The 12370-nt window shown below is 34.7% G+C and overlaps 1 protein-coding gene across 1 annotated transcript in view; it reads left to right on the forward strand.

Annotated features, from left to right (window-relative positions):
- The window catches only part of CCDC138 (coiled-coil domain containing 138), a 48986-nt gene extending 38852 nt beyond the window's left edge, over positions 1–10134 (forward strand). Inside the window, exons 18-20 of the mRNA XM_050708337.1 lie at positions 1690–1872; positions 8574–8712; positions 9923–10134. Of these exons, the coding sequence (XP_050564294.1) occupies positions 1690–1872; positions 8574–8712; positions 9923–10091 (491 nt within the window). The 3' untranslated portion in view covers positions 10092–10134. The remainder of the gene's footprint in view (positions 1–1689; positions 1873–8573; positions 8713–9922) is intronic.
- Positions 10135–12370: the final 2236 nt, after the last annotated feature.

Here is a 12370-nt window from a genome sequence, read left to right on the forward strand (position 1 = left end):
TGACGAAGGGGAAAAGAGATGTTGGTAATTCTCTCAAGCAATCACTCTAGCAGTGATTTGTTTGTCAAGATCTTCACTGCATATAATGGTACAGCTAATTGCTCTTCAGTAAACCGAAATCAGTAGCAAATTTCAAAGAGTTCTAGAATTTCATTGCTTTGTCCAAGTTTAATGTAAAGCTCATAGTCTATCTAGCTCTTACCTCTCTGCTGTCTCCCCTCTTCTCCTACCAAGTCTGTCACTGCAAGTGGCTACCCATAGACATTATCAACATTGAAAAACATTGAAAAATGCTACTATATGCTGATGCAGTATAGTAATGTATTTTGTTAACAGGCAAAGCAAACAAGGTCATACTTATCTGGAGATATCACAGTTCTTAGTGACTTTTGCTTCAGTTCATGACAGTTACTCCACTTGTGCAATCTCCAGGATGCCATAGCATCTCTTCTCAGCAGGAGTTTCTTTAAAAACAAACAGGGCCTGAAAAGACAAAAAATTTTCTTTGAAGTGATGACAAAAATACTGACTTGTGCAGTATTTATACTGGTAGTGCTTAGAATAAACAGGATTTAAACATTCTGGAAGACCATCCTGACACCATTAATAAACAAGTACAGTATTTCAGCTGTTGGAGGGAAGAATCAGTATATTTTCACTTTCAGTATCATATAGTTTCAGTCAGTATATTTTGGTGAAGCATGATGATTACCCTGAAATTGAAACTCACATTTCTAGAAATGATTGATAAAAATGATGAAAATGAATTACAATACAAAAAAAAAGTACTTATTGCAGCGATTAACTGTAAGCAGATGAAAGCTGTTGTTCAGAATGAATCAGTTTAGCTTCTCATGGTTGGTTTTTACTGCAAGCTTACAGAACATGGAAAAAAATTATCTGTTAAATGTATGTTGAAACTTACTGTGTATGAATTTTCATCACTGAACACGTCTAATGATCTAGTGATGATAAAGCAGCACGTTCAGTTTAAATATATATCCTGTTTCCTTCAAGATGCTAATATCCAGCAGATGGCACTGTAATTAAACTTTTGCTATGTGATAAATTTTTGCCTTACTCTTAATTTTCTGTGCTCCGGATGATCAATGCTATTCCAAGATATTGAGGAAGATTTGACATCATGAAATTAAGAAAATTGAATTGATTCACTTAATCTAAATTCTCTGAATAATTTAGTGCTCTCCAAAATGGATGCATATATAACATAGATGCACTGAAACTTAAACTACAGCTTTTTATGGAAAGGAATGCGAATAGTTGCTGTCATGAAAGTAATTGCACTTATTCAGATCAGTTAGCCTTTTACTCCTTTATTAGAGGATTCCCAGATGTTGAAACCAATATAGTCCCAAACTATCCAGCTTGTGATTTCTTTTCTCTCTTAAGGAAGATATTAGAAAGGTTTTATGTTTGTAAATATATTTTGCTCAATTTGTGAGTTGTAGCTTGTCTTTTTTTCCACTCACAACAATTTTAAGGAATAAAAATAGGCAGAGGATGCCTTTAAATAAATAAATAAATAAAATTAATATTTTCAGCCATCTAACTTTTTTATTAGTATATACCTGCAACAGTAACTCTTAGGATAAATATTCACATATTTGTGATCATCTAATGGAACTGTGATTATAGAATTTTTATTCCCTGATTTCTATTATCTTTCAGTGAGTTACCTGACTCGGGCATTTCATTCCCTTTGCGTGGACTTGAAGACAGATGAAGGAAAGATGTTATTTTTGCAATACCAATGTGTGCCTGTCATACTAAGCCACTTAACTATATCAAGAAAATGTCTCCTTTCTGGTGCTCTTGATGCATTAATTGAGATGGCCAGGAGCTCTGATAAAAGTGAGTAATTGAAAAAAAAAAAATGATGAAAATAGGTGAGATAAGCATAAATACCAAATAAAAAATAATGTGATGCTTGTCTATAAATAACCTAATCTAGCATTAGCATTTATTTGTGTCATTTAAATTCATTAGAGATATAAAGTATGTTTCTGAATTGTCCGTCTCTTCTCACTGTCATCATCCATGCTTTACATATTGTCCTGGTTGCTTTCTTACTGGTGTGATTTTTTCATTGTTATATTTAGTTTAGCTTTTCTGTTTATTGCACTGGTTTACCTTGCTGATGTTTTGCCAATGAGTATTTTTCTTTTGAAGTAAGACTGTGCCAGGGCAGCCATTTCATGAAATCCTGTTAGCAGGTGGAGATAAAAAAAAAAAAAAAAAAAAAAAAATAATAAACGTTTCTCTCCCCCCCCCCCCCCAATATGAACAGCTCTCCCCTAGCCATTTTTCACTTTCAAATAATTGGAAATGGCACATCTGTAAGAGATGGTTATGTTTCGCTGAATCGTACTGTGGTGTGGTCCTATAAAAGGGTTAATAATCTCATTATTCACAGTGCTTTTCCAGGTGATACAGGTAAAGAATCAGTTGATAACAGTCTGGATGAACACAAAACTAGTGAGCCATTCCAGTGTCATGTGGAATAATCCCTGTTACTGTTCTTAAAATAAAAATCATTCACTGTTTTTTTTTTAGAACAGAAAAGGGGAGGAGAAGGGACTGCTGCTATTTGTGAAATATATATTGTTGGCTTGGGGTATTTTGTTACCATGTACTATAGTAGTGAAAATAGAAAGCCTGTTTAACATGGGATGGAAAAACATTGAGTTAGAAGCCATTTTGTAGTGAGATTAGTGGCAGAAAGATTTACCTGATGTTGTTTTCTTCCTTTCAGACCGTGTGGTTAGTTTAGTTTTTTTTACACCAAAGTATTTCTAATCATCGTAATTTTGATTGGTAAAGTAACTGGGAGAGAAAAACCTAAGCAGGGTTGATGGTATCTGACATGACTTTGAAGAAAAATTCCACTAACAGTACATGTTCTGTTACCTAGCAGTAGTCATTTTGATATGCTAGATGCCTAGATTTAGAAGAATAATGGAGATAAATTGTGAGAAGTTCACATTTTGCCATGTTGCTTCTCAGAGAAGATATATATGCAAAACCAGGGAAGGAGGACTAATGCTTAATTGGACTGACATATGATTGAGAATTTATTTTTCAGCAACTGGATATAAAGCCTTATGCAGAGCCTTTCTCTTTGGTATAAGGAATTGCCCATATACATGCTATAGTCAGATTCTGTTCTTTTCCAATATATAGTTAATGTTTTCCAAGAAATTGTTAATGACGACAAGTAGTATTGTTGACTGGAAATCATAATTTCGTACCTTTGTATGTTTCTTATGAACAAGTTATTAAAAGCAAACTGGAAACAAGTTATTACAAGCAAACTGGAAGGTGGCTGTGAATATCCAGGGGTCTCTCTGTGTTAGACTAAAACAGGACTTTATGCACAATTTTAAAACTGCATTGTTATGCAGCCTTAAATATGAAGTCTTAAGTAGCTGATCTTGTACTAAAATATGGAAACGTGTTACCCAACGAAACAGCCTCTGACCAACAGGAGTCAGTCTATATTTTTTTTCCTCTATGATAAGCAATTCCTAAGCGTTCTTTCGATTTGCTGGAATAATCTTCTGAGTCTATATGATTATTCCAGTATTTTTGTTTAAAAATATTACCGTTACAGCTTACGTGATTAGAAACTGAGTGAGAAAAAAAAAAAGCACTGATTTTTTTTCAGATGTTCTTTTTCATAACTTAATTTTTTAATTTTTTGTGAAGTATTTTTATGGATTCAAATTTTAATTGTCCAGGCTGAAAGATGAGTCAGATGTGAAATACCAAATGCTTTGCACTGCCTCTTCCTGTAACTGCATGTACCTGTTGTTACAGTAAGCAATATATGCTAATGGTTCTATACATTTCAGACCTATCTGAAGCCCTCTTGTAGGTTTTTTCCTGTAAAAAAAAAAATAAAAAAAAAAAAATTCTCATCCTCATATTCCAGACATAAGACCTAGACTCCCTCATATATTGAAGGAAATTACTTAAGCTGCATGAGAAGAAAGCACCTATTGGCCTAAGATGGACATTTCTGTGCTTTGATAGAAATTACAATAAGAGATTCTGCGGTATTGCTTAAGCCCATTGACCGACTTGGTTTCAGTACTCATTTTTTCAGATTTTAGAGCAGTATCATTCCTTTTGGCTTCGTAGTATTTCTGATCCAGTGGGTGTCCAAGTTTCCCTTGCTAGTTCACACATCAACAATGCTAATAAGGCATCCAGTTACTGAAAACATAATGTCAAATGTAACAGTTGAGGTATTGGTATCATCTGTTTCCTATCAATATGCAGTATCTTAATGGCAAATTAGAATTAATAATCTTACTTGCTCTTCATCTTTACTGGCACACAGCTTTTTATGTACCCCATCCCCATTTTCGTTCAGGTGTTTCACATCCAGAATCCTGTCAGGGGAGAGTCCCGACACCACTGTTTCAATTGGAAATGGTGGAGGTCTGAAAGATAACAACATTGTTTGGTACTTTTTCTGTCAGTTTGCTATTGTATGTTCTTTGGTACTTTCCAGCTCAGGTTACGTGTTCATATGCAATATCTTCTACTTTTCTGATTGTTACTTTCTTCTGTTAGTTCTTTTTTACAAGGAAGAGAGGAATCAGCAGGCAGAGGTGGAGGAATAATTAATTCTTGAGTGATCTTTAAACTATGAACCTGCCTGAAGATGGGTGTGATAACAAAACCTTATCTGATAACATTGTCACAGAAAGTAGATTTAATGCTTTGATAAACTTTGAATGCACCTCAAACACTGTGTTCAGTTGTACAAAACCAAATTTTAATGCACTTTTTTTTTTTAATTTGACTCGTAGAACAATTGTACTTATTAGCCAACTTTTCTCTGTAACATTCGAGGAAAATTGAGACCAATGCTATAGCTGAAGTAATTTTATAAAGAAGGTTATTTTCCTTGGGGCTTTTTTTGGAAGTAGGTAGTATAATTTGTGCAGTTTGAATAACACCTGTGTATTGTAAGAGTTCAGACTTTATTTATATGCTTGCTTACGACATGATGTTCCAGAATTACATGAGTTGCATCTCAGGTTAGGTTTAATTATGTTAAGACTTTATTTGAGTTTGTCATCTTGTTTGAAATATTGTGCTTAGTTCTGAGCTGGTTATTGCAGGAGCGGAACAGAGGAAATAAGGCAGGCAAGGACAGAAGAATTGTTGGAACAAAGCTCTTTTAGGTTTCCACCTGGAAGAGAGAGTTGTGATTCCTTTAGTGATTCTAGTAGGTCGTTAGGCTTTTTCTGGTTTCCTGAACAAAGTAACCCTGAATAGTGTATAGCTGCGATTTACAGGCTATCTAGGTTATTTGTGGAATGGTGTTTTTCTCTCCAAGGCCTCATTAGAATCACTCTTCAATGGTCAGACCGTATTGGTTGCTGTTTAAAACTAGACCGTTTAAAACTAGAAGTTCACTTTTCAAAGCCAGATGGTTTGCTTTCTTTTTAGCCAACTCCTTACACACCTTCCAGTTCTTTTTCTAATCCCCATCTTCTCCAATACAATGATGTGATGTGATGCATGTGATGCTGCATAAACCTGTAGCACACTTCTGTTGTCTTTAGTTTCTGAAAATGTCTTGGGAGTTTTATTGAAGGGCATGAATATGTTCAGATTGGTTTGGTTTTTTTGTACATGTCCTACATACGTGTATTGCATTGGCTGTTCCCTCTTCACGAAGTGCCACTTCCCAACTTGTTAGCAACAACTGTCTAACTTTCCTTGTCATAAAATCCAGCTAATGTTTCTTTCAGATTCCTGAGGTCTGCTGTGGTGTCCCTGCCTAAAGGGCTCTTTTGGAATTACAGGTTTGGGGGACTTGTCCTTCCTTGTCCTTTCCATCAAGATAGATTTCCTGCAAACCAGCAAACTAGCCAAGGTGTGCACCCAAAAGACTAAAATGCCTTTAGCTTCTGTCCCATCTTTCTTGTGCGGGCCTTACTAGTTATTTTTTGATATTTTTACTTCTGTGGCTGGCAGACCTTCTGCTCTTATGGGGGGGGTGAGGGGTTGTTAGACCTCGTTAAAAAAGAACAACTTTTCATACAATCTGTCTTGTTATAATGGTAGTTCCTGGCCTCCAAGGTGTAGCTTTTTGTTCTGGTCTTTTCTGTTCCTTGTAAACTTCTGTTCAGTCCAACTGACTTCTGTGACATAAGGAATCCTGTTCTATTTTTAACCTTTTTTATTGCTTTTTTTTTGTGTGTGTGTGTGATTGTCATTTGAGAATGGCGCTGGTCTCCCGTACATCCCGTGTCACAGCTGCGTGAAGGTCTTGCACATCTAGGAAGCTGAAGAGCAATTCATACCATCCTGAGGTCAACACGTATTGGGTGATGGGCTGAAGCTGTCCTTGGGGTCTCTTAACTCGGGGTCACCCACGAAAGCATCCACACTCGAGGGGCCTTGCACTGACTGTTATCTCGCCTGCCCTCCATTGTGCTATAACCACTGGCTCTTACCAGGCCCAGCTGTTGATGACAAGAGAATCAGTTAAACTCAGCAAATGGTTCCAATCTTGCAGGTGACTGTGTTAGAGACAACAGCTCATTAGCAAGCTGTTCAGTGTTGTTACTGTTTCTTTCAAGTGTTTTCTGTTTCTGTGATCCTTATGTAACTTTTCCATGAGCTAACTTTCCATCACTCCGTTGGGTTGGTCCAGTCTCCTGGCAGATCCACATGCAATTAGAAATGAAGCAAAACTGTAATGGTTAATTTGTGAAAACATGAACTTCAAGCTGGTGTTCCTGACAGTCTTCATTTTCTGAGGTGACAGAGCTTTAGCTATAAAACAGAATTTTCTGAATAACTATAGCTGGTGAGATTTGATGCTGTGAGTGACTGATTACTTTGAGGGTAAATTTCAGATGAATTCTGTCAACAGTGATAAATTGCTCATTGTTCATTGCAGTCTACCAATCAAGTTAAGTTAATGTAACTACAAAATGCTGCATTTTTTTATGGTTACAATGGGAGGCTTTTGCAGATTATTTAAAATTGTGTCAAATCCTGACAGGATAGATTCCAATTTAGTTTTTCTACAGTAGTTAATAAAAACAAAATCTGTGCAGAGATGAAACAAAAATATTTAAAAATATACAGTTTTTATTCTTCCAGTTCATCAGATAGACAGGCATTTAAATTATATGCTTACTTTGTACATTTTTGATTATTTAAAATATATTCTGCAAAAGCTTATTTGAAATGAATATATAAACAATGTATGAAAAATCTCTTTAAATGCATGTCTTTATCAGTTTGCTTTCATGTAATTGAACTTTGTGAGACTTGAGATATTATTTCTACCTTGGCTCTTCTGTTTTATAGTAAAAATCCCTCAGCATATTTTTTATATAGTTTTATAAACCTCACAGTTAAAACATTCTTACAGTGTATATGTGTGTATATATATATTAATAAAGTATTTTTAAGATACCTTAAGACCAGTATTTTTAATAATAAAATAATACAGTATTTTTAAGACCAGTAAGAACAAGCCAGCAAAGAAATGCCCAAGTAAGCTGAATATGGTATTTTTTTACACCTACAAAAAGGAATTTAAGGCATTTTGTGGATATTTAAGGATATTTATAGGAATAAATTGTAGGACCTCCTCCTACAGTAAAAGTAGAATAATATTACAATAACTATTAATTTAATGGCATATTCTAAGTAACTATATCGTGGGGCATACCAAGTGTGTTTATACGCTAAGGGCAGAGTGCAGTGAATAGTGACTTGTTTTGTTGGATTCCTAACAAATTTGCTCAGTTCTGTTACCTATTAAATCGTTACTCATGTTCTTTATCGTGTTGCTATAAATCAGTCTGTACTATTAGAATCAAGAGTGAAACAACACAAGGGAACAGATTTTACTTTATTCTAAATTGACTGAGTTTGGGGGAGCAGAATAAATGGAAAAGATTAGACAATATGGCCATGTTAAAAAATTATCCAGCATTTTACAGGAATTGTTTCGATATTCAGGAGTTCTTATCCAACTCTGTCCTCTCAATTACTATTCTGCCTGTCTTGAAACAGTACAGTGACAGTATTTTGATAATGAAAGGCTGTCTAGTATCACATCAGTGTCTACATGTACTATTTCTGTACATCATTTTGCAGCAGCTTAAAATATTTCCTTTTGAGTCTTTTTAGCATAGCTTAGTGTTCTCCTCACGTAATCATAAGAAAAGGAGCATGATCAACGAGCATTGAATAAACATGTTGAAGATAAGATTTTTTAATTTGAGTTTAAAATTGCTCAGTGTCCTGTTTTCCTTTGTTCTTAGGGGAATAGGCCTTGTTTTAATACCACAAGTGCTGGTGACATCAGAACTCTTAGGAACTTCGGTGGTTTTTAGTTCTTAGTTTTACCTGATTTTTGCGTCACATGCCTGGAATATACCCAGTTATTACATTGTTCTCATGGTTGCACAACATGAGGCATATAAAACCCTCAAAAGCTATAAATCAATGATTTATTTTTCCCTGCACCAAGTTCTGTGATGAAACTTTTTAATTATTTTCTTTTACAGGTTACTTACAGCTTTTCCTGGAATACTGCAGTACTGAATCCGTTTTCCGTGCTTGTTCTGCATTGCTTCAGAATCCCAAACTAGACATTTGTTTTTCGAAAAAGATTTGTTCTATGCTACGGAAACTCTCCGAAATAAAGTAATCCTTTATTACCATTTTTCTGTTAATTACCATTAGATCACTGAACTTGGGGACATTTCTCTTTTTTTAAAAAGCTCATCTCTGTTTTGACGTTCATTTGCTCCAATACAAATAATGCTGGACTTTCATTGTTAGCAATTATGTTTAAAATGTTTGTCACAGATATGTAAGATGAGTCTCTCAATTTGCCTATAAATCTGTGTAGTTCAGAATATGAACTAAAAAATAACTAGCCTAAAGAACATATATTCCTTATTTATTTAGATGACAAGAATGCTTTTCTTCCCCCCGACCTTCAATTTTACTGAGTTACTTGGTAAAAATGTCCTCTGAAAATTGTTTTGTATGTGACTTAAATATAAGCTTTGTCAATTTTCATCTCTATCAAAAAACCCCAGAGTTTAAGGTCTTGAGCCATTTAAGACTTTGGGGGAATGTTAACCTTTACAAAATAGGTTTCCGTTGCTTACTGGTTACTAATTTATTGTAACAAAGATCTTCAGCATGTCAGTGATAGAATGCTGCTGAGTTCCATTGATGTGCATTATTTAATGGGATTGTTTCATTTATAAAAGCAGGTATTTACACTAAACCATTGCTTACATTAGAGTCAGTTATTTACAAAACTGAGGGTTTTGTTTGATGTTTCTTAGGAACAAAATTGAACTCTGGGGAAAAAATGTTTTCCTGTAAAATACTCTAATTTAAATCATATTTTTCATTGAAAATAAACTAAAAGTGTACTCAGAAATCCAGATTTTTTAATTTTTTAATTAAAAGACAACCTCACAGGTGGTGCCATGAATCTTAAAAAATGAACTTTGAAATATTCTTTAAAGTAAATTTTTTACCCTTGGTTTTGTAGTAGTTCATTACTATATTTGCCTTGATGTTATTGTGGATTTTCTGTACATTCTGTTTCTGAAATCTTGCTTCTAATTGGGGAAACCTTTTTACAGGTTTTCCTTGATCTTCCACTGTACTACATGTAAATACCATTTAGTCAAGAGAAAGCATAGCTCTTGATGATTTTTGTCAAGATTTTTCTTACAATGCATTGATAACTTTCTGCTTAGAGACAGAGTTATGTGAAGCTCCCAATATAGTTTTTTTTAACTGAAAGATAATAGATCTGTAAAATCTTTACTGTTAAGTTGAAACTTGTCAATTATCTTATGTCAATTATTCTATGTTAAATCTTTTGCAGAAGCAATAAGAAGATGTTTGAATTGTTTGCACTTCCCAAAGTGATCAAAGAACTGCTCAAGACAACACATCCAGATCACCATCACTTCTGCGTAGACCTCAAAGTAATTCTGTGTAATTTGGGAGTGGCAAAGAGCAACAGTGCTAAACTCCAGTTTAAGCACAAGTGACTAGCACTATCTTTCGATCAAATTGTTGTTCTGTGTAATGTATGCCAACTCTCTATTGTACTTCAAAAAGTATTTATTTATTGTTTTCAGTGTTTTCAATAAAATTGTTCATCAAAACCTCTGTATTCTGTAAGTTACTTTGTATCATGTAGAATCGTAATGATATTTCCCTCATTCGTGAATAGGAAAGTGAAAAAATGTAATATGCTAAATTTGTTTCTTTCATACTTTGTGACATAATGCTGCTGTCCTGAGTGACTCATACAGTCTAAGAAATTGGATCCATTCAGCTAAAGTTGCATGTCCTGAGTAAGCAGATCACTAATACCAACCTTTCCATACAGGCAGAAATTTTACTTCCTTTTTACTCTTCAAAGAGTTTTATGAATTCATTGATTAATTCCTATGGTTGATAAGTAACAGGCAAGTATTTTATCAAATTATCTTTCAGATAATTAGAGTTTTAGTGATTAAAACCAAATTTTGATTGCAGTAAACTTGAGGTATCAAATGAGAATTTTTTAGTTACTTTAATTTTGTAATTTCTTGGCATTTGCTCTTTACCTGTGTTTTTGTAATATCTAGTATTTTGTCCTGCTTTATGTGAACTTCTCATTAACTTTGCATTGTAATGTCCCTGAAAACGTAAACTAAAAACATTTCTTAAAATGACTGGCTATAGCAATCCCTGATGATAATATTATACTTTAATGCTACTAATGTATTTTATATTAATTTCCAATTCAGTTCCAATTTGGTCTCTTAGTACCCACATTTCCTTTCCGAATGTGCTGAATATATTCTTAGTCTGTCACAATTCAGTGTTCGGAATTTTGTATATGTAGGAAACGGGATACTTTCTAAAATTTCAACTTAGTCTTCCATTTCTAATTTCTGATTCATCTTTTGTACTGTAACTACAGAAACTTTAATTGTAAAATTGAAACTGCAATTAAAATGTAAAGATCTGTTGTATGTTAGTCTTTGACTAACACTGGCAGTCAGTATAAAACTTCAAACAGGTTTACTTCTCATTTTCTTACATTTTTTCTTGTTTTTCCTGTGTCTTTTACCAAAAGTCTTTAAGTCTTTGAAAGTGGATTGAAATTGAAAGCAATATTTTTTTCAAGCAATCTGACTTTCATTTATGACAAACTTTTCTATGAAAAGATTCTACATCAGATGTGGCACCAAGTACCAGACGTAGTACTGTCTCTTCTGTCTGGAAGAGAGAGCGAGCAGCATGAACTCTGTTGGTGGGAAAACAATTTAGGTAAATTTAAATAATACTAATAGTAGATAAAAGCTTTTGCCAACAATGGATTATGTTTTGGAATAAGTATTTCTTTATCAGTAATTTCACACTTGTCAGATTTACCAGCAGTGCAAAAGCATCCATATACTTTCAGCTGGAGACAAAAATCCTCTTATTTAGGAAGTGTATTTCTAGTCCTCATGTGCTGCTCTGCCTGCTTAGTCATTATAATGCTAGAAAATTAAACGAGCAAAAAAAACCAAAACTATAGAAAATTGTTGGCTTTTCTATATCCACAGGAATGTTCTGTTCTTGGCTTTCAGTCTTCATTACTGGTGTTTGATAACCTACTACTCTTCCTTATGGTGCCAACTTAAGAAACTAAATGTATTTTTTAATAATGGCAAAGATAATGTGGTGAAGAGGCACACAGAGTATGTGCCAAAGACCAATGTCTCTTGTGGTTTATATATAGTAGTGTCTTGGTTTTGGCTAGGATACGGTTAATTTTCTTCATAGTGGCTGTTATTGTTAATGCTGATAACAAACCGATGTTTTAGTTGTTGCGGAGCAGTGCTCACACAGAGCCAAGGACTGTTCAGCTCCTTGTGCTGCCCTGCTGGGAGGGGACACAGCCAGGACAGGTGACATAAGATGGCCAAAGGGATGTCTCACACCATGTGGTGTCATGCTGAGCAATAAACTGGGGGGGCTGGCTGGGGGGCAGGTGCTGCTGCTTGGGGACTGGCTGGGCATCAGTCGGCAGGTGGTGAGCAGTTGTGTTACGCATCACTTGCTTTGTGTATATGTATGTATATATGTATACAATTATTATTTCCTCTTTATTTTTTGTCCTATTAAACTGTCTTAACCTCAACCCATGAGTTTGACTTTTTTTCTGATTCTCTCCCCCCATCCCACAGTGGGGAGTGAGCAAACAGCTGTGTGGTGCTCAGCTGCTTGCTGGGTTAAACCACAGCAAGTAGAATCATAGAATCATAGAATATCCCGAGTTGGAAGGGAC

Source organism: Cygnus atratus, chromosome 1 (genome assembly GCF_013377495.2).
Source record: "Cygnus atratus isolate AKBS03 ecotype Queensland, Australia chromosome 1, CAtr_DNAZoo_HiC_assembly, whole genome shotgun sequence".
NCBI lineage: Eukaryota > Metazoa > Chordata > Aves > Anseriformes > Anatidae > Cygnus > Cygnus atratus.